The sequence below is a fragment of the Pogoniulus pusillus genome, chromosome 3 (assembly GCF_015220805.1).
Source record: "Pogoniulus pusillus isolate bPogPus1 chromosome 3, bPogPus1.pri, whole genome shotgun sequence".
NCBI classification, from domain to species: Eukaryota; Metazoa; Chordata; class Aves; order Piciformes; family Lybiidae; genus Pogoniulus; species Pogoniulus pusillus.
In genome coordinates this window covers 31,564,238-31,584,453 of record NC_087266.1, presented here as the reverse complement: position 1 = coordinate 31,584,453, position 20,216 = coordinate 31,564,238, and the positions used below count along the sequence as shown (strand labels likewise).

Here is a 20,216-nt window from a genome sequence, read left to right as displayed (position 1 = left end):
AAACTCTTAAGTGTCTGCCCCACGACAGCCTCTAATCTTACAGGTTGCCTCTTCTATATAGAGGTCTGTGGTCTGTGAGCACTTGCAGGAGTAGTGCTCTATCAGTCATCTTTTGGAATTTTCTTAGGCAAGCTGAGAATGAATTGTTTTTAAAGCCATCTAATATGTAATCTAAATGTAAAATGTCTCATTTTAAATCAATCCTTCAAGTGAAGAATTTGAAAAAGAAAAAACAACAAAGAAAACCCCAGCAGCAGCAACAGGAAAAAAAAAAGATAGCAACTAAAAAACTATCAAAACAAACAACAAAAAAAACAAAAGCCAAAACAACAAGACAAACCTGTGGAAAACTTTATTCTCTTGGATAGATTGAGAATTGATAACTGAGCTCTGCGGTTTCTACTGTGCTTTTGCTTCATAAAGAATTCCTATTCCTGTTTTTGTTTTTTAAGATCAGCAATATGGGAACAGAAAGAAGCAATTCATTGTCCCACTGTTGATAGGAAAAATAAAAGAAAGTAAATTTGAGTGTTAAAGAAGATTAATTTCTTCAAAACCAATACAAAGGAAGTAAATGTTTTTCACTAGCACTAACATATTGATTAAAAAGTGATTATTTTTTTGAGAGAGGTTATCTAATGCTCAGTGTTTGAAGTCTACTAGAATCATTCCACTAGATGCATAATGTGGGACCTACCTTACGGAACTACAGTTTCTGTTCAGCCTGCTTCTCTTTAGTGGATTCACAAGTAGCTGACACATCTCTGTGCAGATAAGTGCAGTATTTTTAATAAGTATGTTTGGTAGTGGGGCTCTGCCAGGATTAGTTCTAAGACCTGTACTGTTAAGCAACTTCTATCAGTGACATGGAAGATCACAAAAAAATACATCCCCAAACCTAGAGGTAGTGTAAAAAGATCAAGAGATAGTAAAGCACAAGATGTGCAGGACAATCTGGATTGCCCTTTAGCTTCAAAAAAAGGCATGTTTTTCTGAGGCTAAAAAAAAAAAGCTGTGTAATTAGCACAAAAGATAAAGTTTATTTCCTGACAGAAGGAGTTCTCTGAAAGACTGAAGATGACATTGGAGATTCTTATATGTCCTGACAGGAGAAATTAATGGTGAATGGCAAGCTGAAGGTGAGCCCCTGGTTTGCCATCATGGCCAGATGAACTAATGTAATTCATTTTTCCATGTTTATATCATCATTAAGCAGGACAACAAAGATTGCTTGTTCATTTAGCACTAATACATTTAGTAAACTGTATGAATATTTTACTTGCTGTCTCTCTATAGACAGAATTGATTGAAAATTTGTACTGATTTATTTCTGTAGTAAAAATTTTATTAAGCTTGAATGTTTGTGCTTTGTGAGTATGTTACAATCCAAACAAAACTGGTCCTGTGGCCTGTGTGGGGCAGAAGATCAAAACTAAATCATCACAATGGTCCTTTCTGGTCTTGATATATTTACTGTAACTTTGTCAGTTGCAGATGCAAGTCATTTTTAATACTTCTGTGGTCTTTCTTCTAATAGTAACAATTTGAATGGTTTAACATAGTCCTACTGCTTCCACGGATACTAAAGGGACCCTGAGTGTTAATGGCAATACTGCCACTGGCCTGCTATTTTAGAAGAATAGGTGAAAAACTTAGGAAGTTGCATACCTCACCACGGTAAGCTTCCTTTTTTACTTTGCTTTCCTTTTATGTTAGACATGGAACAGTAAAAGAACCTCTTGACTTCTGTTACAGTAGTTACCTTATCCATTTAAAATCCCAAAGTAGCACAAGCTATCTTTACCAAATTACCAAAAGAACTATTGATCACAGTTTTTGTAGTTGTAGACAAAACCGATCACTGTGTTCTTAATTATTGCTTCCATGAGATGACCCTTCCTCCTCACTTTGGAACATTCTGTCTCTTGTATGAGCCAATTAACTTGTGGTCGTGTTATGAAGTTCACTGGGTGTGAATAACCTCTACCTTATCTGGTCATAAACTTCAAATCTAGACCATGTCTTTGCTTATTTTTGTTGTTCTTTTATCTTCTCACTCAAACTCAACACATCCTTGGTTATTACCTGATCTGATCAGTTAAAGGACACTATAATAAATACCAGACATCTTTGCAGTTGCCTTTTAGGTGTGTTACTTCAAGTTTAAGTGAGCTAAGTATGTTCTTTTTTAATGTTTATGTAGTCGTCATCGTCCTCGCTGTCTTCACCACCATCCTCATCGCAGCCTCAGGTTAGCCACAGCAGAACGAAGGCTTCACCATTGTGTCACTCTGCATCCCTCTCCTGGGCCAAACGTAATCATGTAGGTCCTGCAAAGGCTACCAGTCCGTCAATCCGTCTTCGTCGTTGGCGGCCCTTGATACGCTTTCCATCTGTTGGGCTTCATTCTGTTGTAAGTGTAGTCCATCTTCAGTCTTTTCTTACTCTGGCATTACTGGCCTTCTGCCATGTAACTTTGGTCTTTGAGGCATCATTTTTTGTTGGAATCCTTTCTCAACCATTCTTAGGATTTCTTTCTTCCTTTTAATTTTTTTTTTCCTTCCCCCGTGTTGGACAGCAAAAGTCACCACTCCATGCTTCGCTGTCCAGGTATTTTGGATTCAATACAAGTACCAAATAATTTTCAAAGCATAGCTGAAGTTTGCCCTTCATGAAGTGGTCTTTTTTTTTCCCCCTTTTTTTTTTTCTTGCCCATAAGCTCCACATCGAGCCTCTGCTTTTCACTTCATCTTCACGATCTTTCTTTTGGATGTGCTAAACCAAGGGGCTTCTAATTCTTTGTCACATTACATTGTTTCTTCTGTTTGAGACCTGGTTTATGTTCTCATATCCTAAACCTAGTCTCCTTTTCTTTCATTCTTGCTTAGTGGTCCCTCAGTATTTCAGTAATGATGAAATGTTCCTGTTATCCCAAGGGGCTGGCTTGTTTTGTAACTTCACATCTGTTTCTTTGTCCAGTTCATAGACATACATTCTAGTTGAGGGTAAAGACATTCTGATATGAAAAGCTTGTTATCAAATACCATACTTTGCCCTTTTTTTCGTTCTTCACTCACAGGGAACCAAATATATCTTGAAAATGTAGAAAATAAAATATGTGCACAGAACAGTCAGTATTTCTAAACTGTCCTGTTATCACTGTTAGAAACACTAAACTGAAAAAGTAGTTCAGTGGGATTTCATCCACCTTTTTAAGGAGTGATCATCGCACTTCTGGTACACACACAAAAAAATCTCTTAGTATGTAGAGGTGAATGGTCTTTAAATGTAAAACTAGAACAATGATTTTGTTTTTGTCATTCTTGGTAATGACCACATTGCACCTGTGTTACAATAAATTCTTATTTGAGCTATGTGGATATTTTACTGAGGTGAAATAACTATTCTGACCATGGTGGAAATAATTTCTTCCTTCATGCAGATCTGTCTTTTCAGATGTGGAAATTCTTCTCGTTGTTTTATGTCTATTAGAAATTAGTGTCTGAATGCTTCCATTTCTTTATTGCCTCTATATTTTTCTCACTATAAATATGTCAAGATTAAATTTTTCCCAGACTTCTTTCTGTGGAAAAATAATTGCTATTATTAAGCTTCCAACTTTCTTGTAATATTTAAAGCTTGATGTTATATTTTGAGGCTAGTTAAATACCTTGGGATTGGAGGAGGCTCAGAGTTAAGTTCTCCTCAAGTCTTGCTTCCTCCTCCCCATTCAATAGTTATGCAATTAACACTGGCAAACCTTTTAACATTTTACTTGGGGACGTTTTTTTGTTTGTGTAGCAAAACTTGAAAATTTGTATGTCATACTTCTGTATTTTGAAGCTAGAATCTTGTATGAATTTGACCCTACATCAGCTGCTTGTTAATAAAAGACTTATTGAGGAAGACCTGAACTTGAATGTGCGTACCTAGAACAAAAACATTAATAGACCATGAGTTTTACTTCAGCATTAATAAAACATGACTTACCTAAGGATGGACATTATAAGCAGAATCTGACAGAGTTGTTGAGAGATCTGTTTAGTTCAGAAAATTTCTACAAACGAGTCCTCATTCATAAGCCAAGAATATTTGCTTTGAAAATGTTTTAAAAATTAATTTTAAAAAGTGACCTTCAGTACCACTGTAGCTGACAAAACATAATCTTGGCACTAGAAGTAGTTTTAAAATACTGCTCGTCAACTCCCTTGAGATCCTGAATGTCTATGACTAAAATTGTAACTGATATATACAAAGATTTATCAGTGAATACAATATAGGCTGATATTTATTGGTAACTATAATGTTTTTCCTAACTTTTCACTTTTGTATAATGATAACATACCTTTCCAAACAGATGCAAGCATACACCAACTACGTGTAAATTAGTTTAATATGCAAAAAAAACAAACAGACAGCAATTTAGACATTAAAGTTGTGTCTGTTGGCTAGGTAATAAATACTACCTTGTCCTCCCAGTTTTGTCCTGTCAGTTCCAGTTAACAGGTGTTATTAATATTGCTCTGGTCATTCAGCTAGATGTACAGAGAGGTTGAGTTGGTCTCAGTGTTGTATAAAAATGTTCTAGTAAGAAACCTATACACTTAAGGGAGGGAGAAAACATCTTCTGTATTTAAAATGCAGTTAAACATTTTTGTAGTTCTCAGTACACATCTACTACTTAGAAAGTAGTACATCTACATTGAAAGATGGAAAATAAATAGTCTCAAAATTAGGAGAGAAAGTCTTAATGATGAGAGACTGCACTTATGCTCCTTAAATAAAACTACTTTCCTTACATGAAAACTTTCCTTGACTTTTGTGGTGGGTTGACTTCAGCTGGACACAACATGAAGACAATTTAATAAAGCAAAAGGCATGTGTAGAAAGCAAAGGAAAACAAAATATTTGTAAATACCTACTTTCTATCAGCAGGCTGTGTCCAGCCTTTCTCTGGGAAGTAGGGCTTCAGTACATGTAGCTGTGGAAGACAAACATAATAGTAACAAATTCCCCTACACCCACTCCATTCTCTTAGCTTTTATTGTGAAGCAGATGTGATATGGTATACACTTGGTTTGGTTTAGCTGTCTTGGCTTTGGTTCTCTCCCAAGATTTTGGTCACCCAAAGCCTACTGGTGAATGATGTTGGAAAGACAGCCTTGCACTGTGCCAGCATGCTCAGCATTAACCAAAACACTGGTGTGTTACGAACACCACTCTAGCTACCAATGCACTGTGAAGCCTGCTGTGGAGAAAATTATCTTCCTTTCAGACAGACACAATACAATTCTTTTAGAGTAGGTCTCCAGATGAGTTAAGAGCATACAATAGCAAAAAAAAAAAAAAGAAAATTTAGAAGTACTGTCCTATAAAAACCACTGAAATTGCAGTAGATGTTGCAAATGTTTGAGCTATAGGTAACAACATTAGTAATGCTAACTTTTCCTCAATCCTTGTAATCATCTTGTAGGCTTCCATCTGTTCTTTTAGTGTTTCTGCTTGCCCTAGGATCATTATGCCATCTTTTCTAAGTTAATCTCCTAATTCCATTTTCTTTCCTGCACTTCTCAAATTCAAAAACATGGCTTCGATTTTCTCCCTTGTACTTTGTGTCAGACTAAACTTCATGTTCTTTTAAAAGAAATACCTATGTAAAGCATCATACTGATGAATAGCTCCTCTTGCTTATGTTAGGATCTAAAGGGGGATGCATGTTTTTACAAATATTCTGTATCCAGATACTCTGGTCATTGATCTCTGAATTTCATTATCTTGCTTGACATCCTCCCATTCAATACTGGGTACTTCTGACCTGCAGCTTGGAATCATACCTCACCTGACATTTCCATATTCTAGCTACAGTTGGGGATGCAGAGTTATTACGCTTGAAACAGCTTTTCTACTGTAACAGCATGGTAGAAAAATGCATAAGCCTTAGCAAAGGAACTTCTTGCCCATTCTTGGGTCAGCATTCAAGACAGTACTTACAGAAATTATTTTTCAGTGTTCTGGACAAGAGATACCTTGATCTAAATTAAAGCATGTACGTCCCCACTGTGAAACTCAGCATTTGTGAACTCGCTGCTGTATATTGAACTTGAGTAGAGATGTCACAGTGCTGAGAGAATGAGCCAGAAATAACCTTGCTGAAATCTGTGATAATCATTCCAATGGTCTTTGTTTTAATTGCAGTGTTTTAACGAGGATTCAGATGCCTTTTACAGGCCTACATAATATATCTGCCCAAGCGTGTTTCATACTTCAAAACGTAAAACACACATGCCTGATCTACCTAATAGGAATTGCATCACTTTTTCCCCTTTACTTCAAAATTTGTTTCAATTCAAACCATAGCTAATGTTCTGTTGTCTAAATGTTATTTTTCTGTAATATTTTTCTTTGACTTCTTCTAAGTGCCTTGCAGATAAAATTGTACTGTGAAACCGCTCAGGTTTTTTTCTTCTCTTAGACTTCTGAAAGATCACAGCAGAAGCAACTGTTGAATGCATCTGAGAGTTTTTATTCCTCACGGTTCTGCAAAATTTTCTTTTCCTTACCAGTTTTTTACCAGTCTTCTTCCAGAACCTGACAGACTCTTGATGCCAGTTGGACACATGCAGTGTTTTTAGCTTTGGCAATCACTGCCTGTAATGCAGAGTATTAGCCTGAATGGTCTGTGATATTTGTTGCTTCACTCCTTCTCTCAAGAAATAATAAAATAATAAAAGATTTAGTTGTATGGAGGTTAATTAAAATCTGTAATATATAACTCTGAACCTGTTTTTTTTACAATGTGGTCTTTTGATAAACAACTTTTAAGTGGGATGCAGTAAGGACTTGTTCAGTGTGTCCACTGTGCTGAGGGGAGGTACAGGCTGGATTTTAGGAGGAAGTTGTTTACAGACAGAGTGATTGGCATTTGAATGGGCTGCCCAGGTTGGTGGTGGAGTTGCTGTCCCTGAAAGTGTTCAAAAAAAGGCTGGATGAGGCATTTAGTGCCATGGTCTAGTTGATTGGACAGGGCTGGGTGCTAGGTTGGACTGGATGATCTTGAAGGTCTCTTCCAACCTGATTGATTCTATGGTAAGAGCAAGACAAAGTGTGGGGTTTTTTCCTCAGTTGTGTGTTTGTCCCAGAAATGCAGTTTTGGAGGAAAGAAACCAGTTACATATGAAATTCGATGAAGATAATTTGTTCTAAATTATCAACATTTAAAGATAGAAAGCCTTCAAATGCATGGAAATTGAATACTGACTTTTGGATTGGGATAATGGTTCAGGTGCATTAGCAAGATAAACTGTATGTGATGAAAATATACTTTATTGGATCAGCTCAAAAGACTGGACAAACAGTGATGTAGGAGTGTACCATAGAATTTCTGAAGGTTTAGTGCCACAACAACAAATGACTATGTTGTAGTTCATAAGGACAGGGCATCATGCAGTGGTGATAGGTAAATCAAGCAATTCCTCAGTACAAAATGAGGGAGTGGGAAGAGTTATCATTTGTGTAGCAAAAGCTTTGAGAAGTTCCATTTAAAAATTACTTACTGGAAATCTGTTACTGAAGAACAAAGGAGGATGCATAGAGGTGCTGTTTTGCTAACATGAACTAATGAGTATTGACTTGAGACAAGCCCATTAAAATTGACTTCTTACAGCAGTCAGCAACTGGTTTTTTTTTAATTTGAATGCCCAGGTTAAGAGAGAAGGCAGGCAAATCCTCTGAAATAATAATAATAAGAGGAGGGAATAGTCTCAAGCTGAGACTGGGTAGGTTTAGACTAGATATTAGGAATTTTCTTTTCCCAGAAAGAGTGGTCAGGATTGGAATAGTCTGCCCAGGGAAATGGTTGAGTCATCAGTCCTTGATGTGTTTCGAAGTTGTTCAAATGTGCTGTTTGGGGATACGGTTTAGCGTGAACCATGTAGAGTAGGGTTATTGGTTGGACTTGGTGGTCCTGAGAGTCTTTTCCAACCTGAATGTTTCTGTGGTTCTGTGAATATTTGAGACTTGGCCATTTAGGTGTTTTTAATGCAGTATCCAAAACTGGAGGGCGTAACAACTTAGGCTGTTGCTTTTGTGTATGAGGTTGGTAATTGATGAAGATACAGTGTATCTTTATTGTTAAGTGTTACCTAAAATACCTTGAGATGTTTCCAGAACCTACACTTTTCACACTCCAAATAATTTCAATTCTACTGTTGTTATTTTTCAGATTTTTTTTGTTTTGAAGAGATAAATTGAAAAAGTGATGTGCACTAACCCATATTACCAAAACAATTATTGTACTAAGGTTGAAATCATAACGTGGCTTTCTGTAAGCTACCCAGGATGCTGTTATTTGTTCTCTCTCTCTCTGTACTGGATGGGAAAGAAATGTTTATATTCTTCCCTGTATGCTACAGCTTTTCAAAAGACTTGAAAAGTGTCTCTTGAATCCCATAGGTTAGTGATAAATCCTCATTAGACAATCATCTTATTTGGACTCCCACGTTTTTCTTCTTCCTTCTCATTCATACGTGCAGTCATTCAAATACGCTGTCTCCTTTTGCACACTGAGTAGGCTTCGAAGTGAAACACATCTGAAGGAACAAGTAATTTCAGCACTTGACTGATGATCAAGTTTCTTGTCAAAGACCACATCACAGTAATGAAAATCCTCTGTACTGAAAATTCTACTTAGTAATGAACATGCTTCTTAAAGCCGTGTTCCCTTGTTCTTGTAAGCATTCAGACAGACTATTAGAAGCTAAAAATTGAAGGTATAGCTTTTCAAGAAGACCACAAAAGACATCTCCCAGAAACTGATATTCCTTCTTTCCATTCCTTCAAAATTGAAAAGCTTCTAGTTCAAATATTAGAATTTCTAGAGCTCCCCAGTGAAGCAGCAATTGGCCTGACTGGCTGCTTTTCATGAGTGCATTTGTGTGTGTGCATGCACAGCAATGGATGTTTTTGGTTTTTTTTTTCTTTCCCTAAGGAAGGGTGGGGAGATTTGAATCAGATTCATCACATTGGGAAAGTTTTCAATCCAATTACTTGTCTGCCTAAGTCATAAGCAACAGATTTTTGTAATATAAAGTTTTTAGATAATTTGGGCTACTCAGACCTTATTGTTTCTCTGTGCTTATCATTATGCAAATCATTGTCATGCCAAAAATGATTGAAATTCTAATTTATTTTTTTTTAAAGAAAGGCAATAGGTCTACTTTCTATAAATTTACCACTATCTGTATTAGATGAAAAGAATTTGCAAGGGAAGGTTAATTGTCTCTATTAGAACATGTGGTAGAAACTTCAGTAATGGCATGGCACTTTTTCTCTCTCTGAGGTTGAGGAATTTAAAAATGTGGAAAAACAACATTTCTTGTGGGTTGTGGCACAGTGAAAGTACGGTATTTAGATTAGGCATGTACAAAAACTCTGCAGGATTCTGTCAGAATCATACTTTTTTTTATGGCTTCCCTATCCTGTCTTCTCACTATATATAAACTTGGCATTCCAAGCATGCCAAGTGTGTCTCTCCCTATAGAAAAGGTGTTTATTAGAAGAAGCTGGCAAAATACACAACCCTGAAAATGTCAAAGGGGCAACTATATTTTATTCTGAATGTGTCAAAAACAGCTCCTTGAACATCTCAAAGTCCTCTGAATTAGTGATACTTCGAGCTCCTCCAGTTAATGACAATTTGAGTTCAGGTAGCATATGTTCAGAAGTAAGCTTTTGGATGTTAAGCCGTTTCCTTCCTAAAGTGAGACTGACTGGCGGTGGTCTTTCCCCTTACCCTGAAATTCCTTAAGACCAGATTTCCCAGTTGGTAGGTTTAACTGATAAGCAAACATCCATAAAATGCCTTCAAAGACAATTAAGTGGCAATGTGTATTACGGCAAGGACTCTCAGGTTTGCCTGCCTGCACACTTGTAGCACACCAGTTTAGATACGTGTTAAAAAAAAATCAGTTGCTCAATAGAAATAGCAGTAAGGTGTCACTGGCTGTTGGGTACTGTCTTGTCTGGTTTTCAGGAAGTTCCAGAAACCTGTGGTCCTTTTAAGTGTGCAACTGGGGTAGCCCAACTCGTGGCTGCTTATTTTCCTAAGCCCTGGCCCTGTCTGGCCTTCTTTAAAATCACATTTTCAAAGGCAATTCACTTATGCCATAGGGGAAAAAGACTCCTTGGAGTTCTGGTGAAAAAATCCCCACCTCCTGTTCATTCCTGCCTCATATTCAGCATCAGGAATGCTCCTTCTCAATTTTAAGCCATCTGAAACAAAGGTGAAACAGGGTGTCTTTGCCTTTCATGCTTTAACTGGCTATCAGTAATTTTGAGATGGAAGATGATTCCATGAAATACATTTTCACAGAGGTCAGATTATTCATAACTTAAGGAAAAATTAGGTGCTTTTTGTGATTCCCTCTTCTTGGATTGTGGATTGAGGCTCAGGTGCAGACTGGAAGGATTGATGAGGAAGTAAGATTATCAATTGGTATTGAATACAACAGTGGCGATGCACCTTTTGACTTGGAAGTTCAAGCCTTTCTGCTTAGTAGATGCTGGGATGTGTGCTAGGAGAGCACTGTGCTGTGCATGCCCTATTGTCTTCTGAAAAATCTTTTCCTTGCTCTAGTGGCAACACAATACTAGGCTAGATAAATCTTTACAGCTGTAACCAATTTTTATATCATGTCCCTTGAAGCTGTCACTACACTTCAGTCTTTTTTTGGTATGATGCCTGATGCCACATGGAAATCTCAGTCTAGTCTAGTCACCTTCAGTTATTTTCCTTTCTCCCCACCTACATGTGCAAACAGTTTATTTTAACTGCCTATGAGGAGGGACAGTTTAACTGTACTATTTATGCCTTATGAAATGAAAGAATTATTTTGACCAGGTAAATATTTTTTGTTTTAAAATACAGGAGGCTGAGATTTCAGCTCTGTTTATTATGGGAGATGGGTTAGTGAAGGAGGTGCTAATTAATATAATATCTATTTTTAATGTTAATACATTTGAGCTTCTCCTAATTCACTAATGAAAAATTAAGCTTTTATGTAGACCTATAATTGCAATTACTTCCAAATACTTCACTGAAATGATTCTTACTGCTCGGTACATTGCAGAAAGCTTCTTTATATTCCAGAATGTTCTGCAGTCTGACTTCTGTCTTTCTGTATGATCCAAATGTGCTTCTGAGTTGAGATTCCTCTTGGCTAAGTGTTTTGCATGTTATGATAATATGTTCTCACTAATCATGTTGTACAGAGGTTTTTGTGAACGCAATTTCTTTTTGTTCTGTTTTGTCTTGCAGGCACCAAGTATAGATGAAAAAGTAGATCTTCACTTTATTGCATTAGTTAATGTAGGTGGTCATCTCTATGAACTGGGTAAGAACACTTTTTGTCTGCTCTCCATTTGTTTCAAACAAACACAAGTAAGTAATGTTAACAAAGTTTGAGAGAAATTACTTGATGTAATGTAGGGCTTAGGTTCTTTTTATCTGTATCATAGGGCCTGGGAGGTTCTGTTAAACCAGTTGCAGCTGTCTGCTCAGTTTTGTGGATTCTCATTCTCTCAACTGCCTTCTATTAAGATAAAATACTACAGAATACTGGACCGCCTCTAAACTTAATGAGTTACAAGGGCAGGAAACAATAAGGAACTGATGCACACTCCAAATTTCAGAGGAAAGCATTGTTATGTCCCTGAATTGCTTGTGAGATTAATAAATGCACTGTATGCCATTTTAGAAGTGTTAGTTACATCATTAAATAATATCATACAGTTTAAACTGAAATTATCAAGTCAGGATAGTAGCAGATAGTAATATTCTACAATTAATTTGTTATATATATGTGGGTTATTATTTCTTCTGTCTTTTAGTGATCACTACACAGTTAACTGTAAAACAGTAGTCTGTGTTTTCTGAATTAGAGCTGGCTTTTTTCCTTCCTCAGATTGTGCAGGACCAAGTTCTGCTCAGATACTCTCCAGTGACTCCAGTCTTAAACATGTTGCTGGGCAACTAGGTTTTCACAGTATCACAGTATCAACAAGGTTGGAAAAGACCTCAGAGATCATCAAGTCCAACCCTTTACCACAATTCTCAAGGCTAGACCATGGCACCCAGTCTTGCCTTGAACAGCCCCTTGTTCTTGCCTTGAACAGTTTTGCTGCAGGTGCTTCAGAAAACTAGCAAGTAGAACAGGATTTAAAAACTGCAAGTCATTGGTCCTTCCTAACGTATTTTTTGCAGTATTTTTTGGCAAGACCATTTTAGTCTTTTGAAAATTGGCATGTAATTAAACAGTGTCCTGGGCAGAAGTGGTATATAAGAAGTACTTATGTTAGTATTAAGGTGATCTAAGGGCTCTTACCAGTGCCAAGTTATGAACAATAGGCACGCATTTCTCTGGTTTTGTGGTGCTGTGTGTCTGTCTAAAAAACAGTTTGTTGGATGGTTTGTTGCAGTACCTAATTTAATAATTTACAGTGAAGCCATATGCATAGCATCAGATATGTCCCTACACTGCATATACAGGCAAATCTGACCTGTCTCCATATGCTTGTAGTATACTGAACTTTACTAAATGTCTTTCAGGCATTAAAAGGCAGAACTTGAAGTGCCAGTTAAGCTTTCAGAACTGGATCTAGGTCATATGGACCCAAACTGTAGCCAGTCAGTATCTCTGTATCTCACTCTAATGAAACAGATCAAATAATGAGGTAGCTACTGTGGGATGCAATATAAATACTTTATGACTCTGATGTTCAGGGTGTGATACAGGGTTCAGACTTCTTAGTCATGTGCTGCTATTTTCATGTTAACTTTTCATTACGCATTAATTTGCTGTGCTTAAAAAGCACACTAGAGACTACAATGATAATGTTTAGCTGTTTTACGTTGTCTGAAGCAAAACAAAACATAATTGAACTTTTGGATTAAATTAAAAAAATAAAAGTGAAGAAACAAGACTCATTTAGCTCCACTGTATAACAGAAAGCCAATACTGCAATTTCCTTTGTTCTTAAAATAACTTCTTTCTGTACCAACAGGATAAAGCAAAAAAATATTTAGGAGTAGGAAATGGGAGAAAGTTCTTCAATTGATTTACTGGCTTCAGTCACTGTGGGCAGCATGTGGGCTTTGGCAGACAGAAAATGCTAAGGAAGCACATGGATGTTAAATGCTTGTGATGCTTTTGCCATAGAAAGCAGGTTATTTATAGGCACATGAAATTAAAATGCTGTTCTGCCAAGATGTATTAAAAAAAATCAACTTAGACTTAGCTTGCAACAGTGCAGGGTATTCAGTTCTGTTTCCCTGGCATGTTCTTAGGGTTTTGCATTGCATCCTCAGTCATGGTTGTTAGAATAATGAACAACTCTCTTGTTCATATAAATCCAAGTGTTTTCTAATATCAAGCCTATTTTTAGTTATGGAAAGTGCAGTCTGGAAGTATTGTCAACCTCTCTCTGGAGAGGGGAAAGTCTAGTAAAGGGATTTGTTCTGGCAAATAGTTGGGATATCCTGACATATATTCTTAAACTGTTAGCTCTTCCTGAAACATGTTTCTATGAATGAGCTTATTTCTAAATGCTGGGAATAACAGCATTATTCTATTGAAAATGGAAGGGAAAAAAATTATCTGTAGCAACCACGTTTAACTATTTTTAAGTGCTGTGCAAACACTTAATACTTGAAGTTATTTGATTTGTTTGTTCTTTTATTGTAAGTGAGATGAACATTTCAGTTATGCCAGACTCTTCAAACTGGGTGGTTTGGTATTCTGTTCTGTCACAGAGTCCATGATCCCAGCTGTCAAAGACCACAGAAGTACATCTGCCTCTCTGGGTAAACCCATTAAGTGTAGTTGAAATTATTGTTCTTTTGTGCTCGAAAAACCAAAGTATTGTATCAACATTGAAACAGTCACATCTCACAGCCTTAAAGTTTTCAAATCATGCAATTAAAAGGTATTTCATTGTTTTGGTTGGATTTTTGTTTTTAATGTAACAGACAAGGGAATAGCTAGCTGCATGTGTCATTCTTTTACGAATAATGAGGTAGCATTTCTTTTAAGTGTTCAGGCAGTTTTAACTGGAAAAATGGAGCTTTCCTAATTTTATGAATGTGTTGTTCAGTCCTGCTTTTGTCTTTAAACAGATGGGCGCAAGCCATTTCCAATAAACCATGGGGAAACCAGTGATGATTCTTTTTTAGAGGTAAGAATAGATAACCTTCTTAATGGCGTTACACAAAAGTCTTGCTGTAATTCCACAAAAAGTGTTAAATAAGACTGTAAAAATATTTATACACAAGTCTTGCTATATGTGTGCTTGGATGAAGAATAGAGTAAGTGGGATGGTGAATTGCAATTAGGTTTGCTCAGATTTAAAACTGGCATTTCAGAATACACATGTTGTGACTTTGGAGACCAAATATGATAACATAATAAGAGGTCAGAAGAGCTGACTACAGCAGATCAGACTGACTTTTCTTCTCTGCTGTGATTTTCATGTATCCCTGCTTCTTTTAAGTTGTACATGAGATGAGGTTGTCAGATCGAAAATGTTCATTCTCTTTTCTTTGGTTTAGTTAGAATTTGATAGGTGCCATACTACATGGAATTGATTTCCTTGCTGACATTTCCTAATATATCATTATTCTCCAGTTATTTGGCTGCTTATGAGTGCTTTTTTTGCATCAAGACCTGTTTACTAGATAAATTAATTGGAAAGAAATCCACTGAATTGGGATCGTAACTATCATCCTCAAAGAATGATGCAAACCTGAAGGTGAAAGAAGGCAATGTATAGATCTGACTTTTATGATCTTCAGACTGTATTAGCTTTACAAAAAGAAGAAACAAGAAAAAAAAACCCAAAAAGAAACAAAACCTTTTATAGTTTAGTATTCTAGACTAATGTGTGTAAAGTTTGTGTACCATTTGCTTGGGCAGGGGAAGAAGCTGATTAAAGCTTTCCACTTCTCATGTGTGGCTTTTTTCTGGTTTACTGATAACATGTGTTTTCCATATTGCACCCTAAAGCTAGACAAAGGAATTATTTAAAATCTTTCACTTAGCTCACGCAGTGCAGACTCATCTTGAGACAAATGAAAGATTTCTGAATACAGCAGTACTAGTAAAGGCAGCTTCAGAGATGAATTTAGTGAGCCAGACAAGCAACAGAACAGTAATATTCAGTTGCCAAAATCATTGTTGCTAAGCTACTACTCTCTTACACAGTAAATAATGAGACTAGTGGTAAGTTGGACCAGAAATCCAGTTTATGTAGATTTGTCAGATTTATTTAGCAATCCTTTGTGGGAAAATCCCACTTTGAGCATAGTTTGCATTAAGCTTATCTTCATATTTAAATATTGTGGGGTGTTTTTAATGTTTGATTTATAGCTAATTTTGGTTTAGTTTTGTTATTATTGGGTTTTGTTGTTTTTTTTTTTCCCCTAGGATGCAATAGAAGTTTGCAAGAAATTCATGGAACGTGACCCAGAAGAGCTAAGATTTAATGCAATTGCACTGTCTGCAGCTTAAAAGTCTTTTCTGGTGGGGTTAATTTGTTGCAATGTATTGTAACAATAAAACTGTTGCCATATGTTAATAATACAAATTTTGATACTTCTCTAACACGTTGATTAATTGCAGCATACGTAGAATAAATTTTGCATTTGTCCTTGTTATATCTTGCTACTTGTTCCTAAAGCAACTTTGAATATTTATATACATGCATGCATTTTGTGCAAGACTTCTATGTGGTGGGTTTTTCTCCTTCCATCCTGCCCATCCCCCTCCCCCCCTTAAAAGTTTTGGGAGTTACTGTCTGTGATATGTCATCACAATAATGATGAGCTACTTCAGAGCAGGATTATCATTTATATTATTAATGATTAACATTTTGAGTGGATTATGTAGTATGTTAATGGATAAAAGCTTGAAAGATGAAGACAGCCTCTTTATTTCAGTTATGATACAACCATATTATAAAAACTTTTGAAGCTGACTCAAAGGACAAAGACTTTTTTTCAGTGTGTTATTTATAAATAAATACATGGAAGAAAAAAGGGCAGAAAAAAGACTGTTTCTTCTTACTCTTGGTGGCCAGTAACATTTTCAAATTATCTTTTCCTTTTGAATAAAGCTTATTTTTTTCTCTCAAGACTAATAATGTTAATAAATTGTCAAAAAGCCTTATATAAACCAGTGTTTGCCATTTGTAGATGTGGACGAGCCACATGGATTTTTGCCCCAGAAAAGACATGCTAGTTCAAATGCTAGGACAGCAGAGAGCACATCGAAGCAAAGATAGCACGGCAAAGTACCTCTCTAAACCGAAATAAGTAATAGTAAACTTATGGTTGCTGCAATGAAATTTTGTGTAGCAAGAGCAGAAACAGGCTACAGATTTTAAGAGAACCACGATGCTAGTATACTTTTTCCCCCCTCTTTAGAAGTATCTATTGTTAACTTGGTCAGGTGGCATTACTGAATGCTTTGTGATATCCTTCCTCTGTGCTATCCCTCCCATTCCCTGGGTCTTAAGGTACTGTTTACCATTTCTACGCTTGAATTAGTAGCAACTTGGTTGTTGTGGGGGTTGTGTGTTGGGTTTTGGGATTTTTTTTTTTTGGTTGGTGGGTCAAGATTTTTTGGAAAAGCAATCTTATGTTTTATGATTCTTGTGAAGGCTTCTTTTGGTTAATTGTGCATTTGTTTGACATTCCAGAAAAATATTCCTTATTTGTTGCTTTGAAGTGAAATAATTCAGCTTTGCTTCCAATCAAGCCCTCTGCCAAAGGAAATTGAACCCATGGCATCCAGCGGATGCTTTCATTCTTTATCAATTGTCATTGCAGGAAAGATGAAGAGGGTTATGCAAGAAGCAGTCTGGCAGAGTTTTCCTTGTTTAGAGAAAAGAAAGAGACCTGGGAGTCTATGTTATCCCTCAAGAACATCTTTTGCACTCTAAAGGAAAAATTGGAGTGTCCGTTTAAAACATGTTACCTGGAGAGTCCACTGGCAGCAAGGGTCTGTTTTCTACAATTCAGCTAGTTGAAGTGAGGGGCAGTAACAGCACTGATGAGCTTCTATTTTTGAGCACTTTTTCTTTCCAATAAAATGCAGTATTGTTAAGACCTGGTTTATGTTGCCAAACTCATTACTCAGCCCTGAAATTTGTATTTAAATAAAAATCCAAGGCTTTAGTAACCAAAGCAGCACCATTGTCTTAGAATCATAGAATCAAGCAGGTTGGAAGAGAATTCCGAGATCATCCAGTCCAACCTAGCACCCAGCCCTATCCAGTCAACCAGACCATGGCACTAAGCTTTGCTTCAACACCTCTAGGGACAGTGACTCCACCTCCCTGGGCAGCCCATTCCAATGCAAATCACTCTCTCTCTCTGTGAAGAACCTCTTCCTAACATCCAGCCTAGACCTCCCCCAGCACAACTTGAGACTGTGTCCCCTTCTTCTGTTGCTGGTTGCCTGGCAGAAGAGACCAACCCCCACCTGGCTACAGCCTCCCTTCAGGTAGTTGTAGACAGCAGTAAGGTCTGCCCTGAGCCCCCTCTTCTCCAGGCTGCACACCCCCAGCGTCCTCAGCCTCTCCTCACAGGGCTGTGCTCCAGGCCCCTCAACATCTTGGTGGCCCTCCTGTGGACACGTTCCAGCACCTCAACATCTCTCTTGAATTGAGAAGCCCAGAACTGGACACAGCACTCAAGGTGTGGCCTGACCAGTGCTGAGTACAGGGGCAGAATAACCTCCCTTGTCCTACTGGCTACACTGTTCCTGAACCAGGCCAGGATGCCATTGGCTCTCCTGGCCCCCTGGGCACACTGCTGGATCATGTTCAGCTACTATCTACCAGCACCCCCTGTCCCTCTCTGCCCTCTCTCCAGCCCCAAGTGCTGCTTGGGGTTGTTGTGGCCAAAGTGTAGAACCCTGCACTCAGCCTTGTTAAATCTCATCCCATTGGCCTTTGCTCACCTATCCAGTCTGTCCAGGTCCCTCTGCAGGGCTCTCCCACCCTCCTACAGGTCGACACTTGCTCCTAACTTAGTGTCATCTGCAAACTTAACCAATGATGGACTCAATCCTCCATCTCCATGCTAATATCAGAAAAATTAAATAAAAGGTGGCACAGTTTCATTGAGATATTGCATATTTTACACTAAAGGTAACTTGGAGGATTAAATTGTAAGTCACAGTTAATACAGATAAGGTACTTTTACAGTAAAAAGGAGGGGGAGGAAAGAGGAAGTTAAGTTCAAAGCTGTTAAACCAGTTGACTGCTTTAGGGAAATAATCCTACCGTGTATGCTTTTCAGTATTCAGAAGAGTTGGGTAATTTTAGGTAGTAAATGGAGGGGCTCTGTTGTGCAATTATTTATTGCAAAATCACTTGAGAACTGGCCCTTGAGTATGAGAATTGAGTGAATTAATGACAAAATCAAGGTTAGAAAGTAAAGGGTGAGATTTTTTTTTTTTTCATGGTTACACAGGAAAAATAAATTTTGAATCTCGAGTAAAAACTTAGAAATACAATTTTGTAGTATTTGTAGGATGTTTTCTCAGTGTTTTTCAAGTTGCTTGTCCTGCAGTCTTATGGTCTTACAAGAATTCACTTTTGCAAGGCTCTGTGCAGTGAGCAAATACTGCTGGATTGCTCACTGCTGTATTTGCTCACTGCACATTGCCTTGCAAAAGTCAAATCTTGTAAGACTGGACTTCATAAATGCTATCTTGCCTAACATGCGTGGTGTAACAGCTTTGGCACAGGCATTGGTTACCATATTGAAAAGCACAAGAAGCAAAGGAATCTGCAACATGTTGGAATATCTTTGGCATTGACAGAACCTGTGTCATTTGGATTACAGAAGTGAGGTAACAAACATTTGACTGGCTTGTACAGTCCAGTAAGGTCTGGTAAACCTTTCAGACCACAGGATGCTTTTGGCTCTGCAATGCCCGTGCAGATATTGCTGTATTTGTACAATCTCTGCATACTAGCTCAAGCTTCATGTGAGAATAATGCTGTAGTTCCTGATTTCTGCAGCCTTGTCAGAGCCTTGCCACCTTTTTGTGGAGCATGGTTTGGCCACAGGCAGGCAGCACTAGCAATTGCCAGAAAAGCCCTGTTCTGCTTCTGCGTTCTGTACTGGCTGTACGCATCATCTTACAGAAATGGTGCATGTAGGAGTGGAGAGATGATGCATGCTCAAGGCTTATATTGATTTTAGCTGAGTGGACCTGGTGTGCTATTAAGCGCTGAAGATTGTTGAAGCTCTTTATAACCGTATTGGTGTAAATTTGCCCATGTTATTACAAGCATTTATTTGAGAAACTGAATTTAACTAGTACAGTGCCCCTTCAATCATGGCTGCATGATTAGTTAAGCACAGAAAGAGAAGTAAGTTTTTCTGACATTGAAATATAAGTTTTAGAAAATAAACACTTGACAGCCCACATTTAGAAAACAATCATGGGTATTTCCTTAAAGGAAGAAGCTTGCCTTGGTAGAAAATATCATTGTATTAAATATTTGTAGAACTCTCTGTGAAAAGAATATGACGTAAACCATTGCTTTACTTACCCCTATGAGCACACACTTTGGAAAGGGTTTATTTTTTTTCCAAGTAGATCAGTATTGTGTTTGTTACTTCTGACACCATCAATTGGCAGTGATATTGTGATCTAGGTCTGGTGATGTACCTTGTTAGCACAACAGAATATTAAGCTATTTTGGTTGTTCAGGCTACATGGATAAATTACCTGTGAAAGTTGATTTAAAATTTACCTGGAGGAAGACATTTGCCTGTTGTAACTTCGTTTTTAGTTCGTGAGTAACTGACTTCAAAGTTGCTGTGACCCATACAGCATACTGAGGACTTAATCAAGTTACTTGATGACTCAGATAAAATTATTTGAATAATTTAGTAATATAAAACATTAAACACTTGATTTATAAGAAAACTTTATTTGCCATTAAGTGAAATAGAAGGGATGGAAATCATTGAAAACTTGGGAGCTTTTTTTTAAACATGACCTCTTCAGAAACCCTTCCAGCCATCTTCACATCCCCAGCTGCCCTTACATAACAGATATAGGGCACTAGAGGTTGAGGATGAGGTGATCCTGGAGCAGGCAGAAGCATCACCAGCTGGGAGGGCAACTCAGTTGCCCCCTCGC

The 20,216-nt window shown here is 37.5% G+C and overlaps 1 protein-coding gene across 1 annotated transcript in view; it reads left to right on the top strand.

The window, feature by feature from the left end:
- UCHL3 (ubiquitin C-terminal hydrolase L3) overlaps window positions 1-17,156 on the top strand; it is a 45,030-nt gene extending 27,874 nt beyond the window's left edge. The window contains exons 7-9 of the mRNA XM_064173989.1: window positions 11,315-11,390; window positions 14,171-14,229; window positions 15,477-17,156. Coding sequence (XP_064030059.1) covers window positions 11,315-11,390; window positions 14,171-14,229; window positions 15,477-15,560 — 219 coding nt within the window. The 3' untranslated portion in view covers window positions 15,561-17,156. The remainder of the gene's footprint in view (window positions 1-11,314; window positions 11,391-14,170; window positions 14,230-15,476) is intronic.
- The last annotated feature ends 3,060 nt before the right edge of the window (window positions 17,157-20,216 follow it).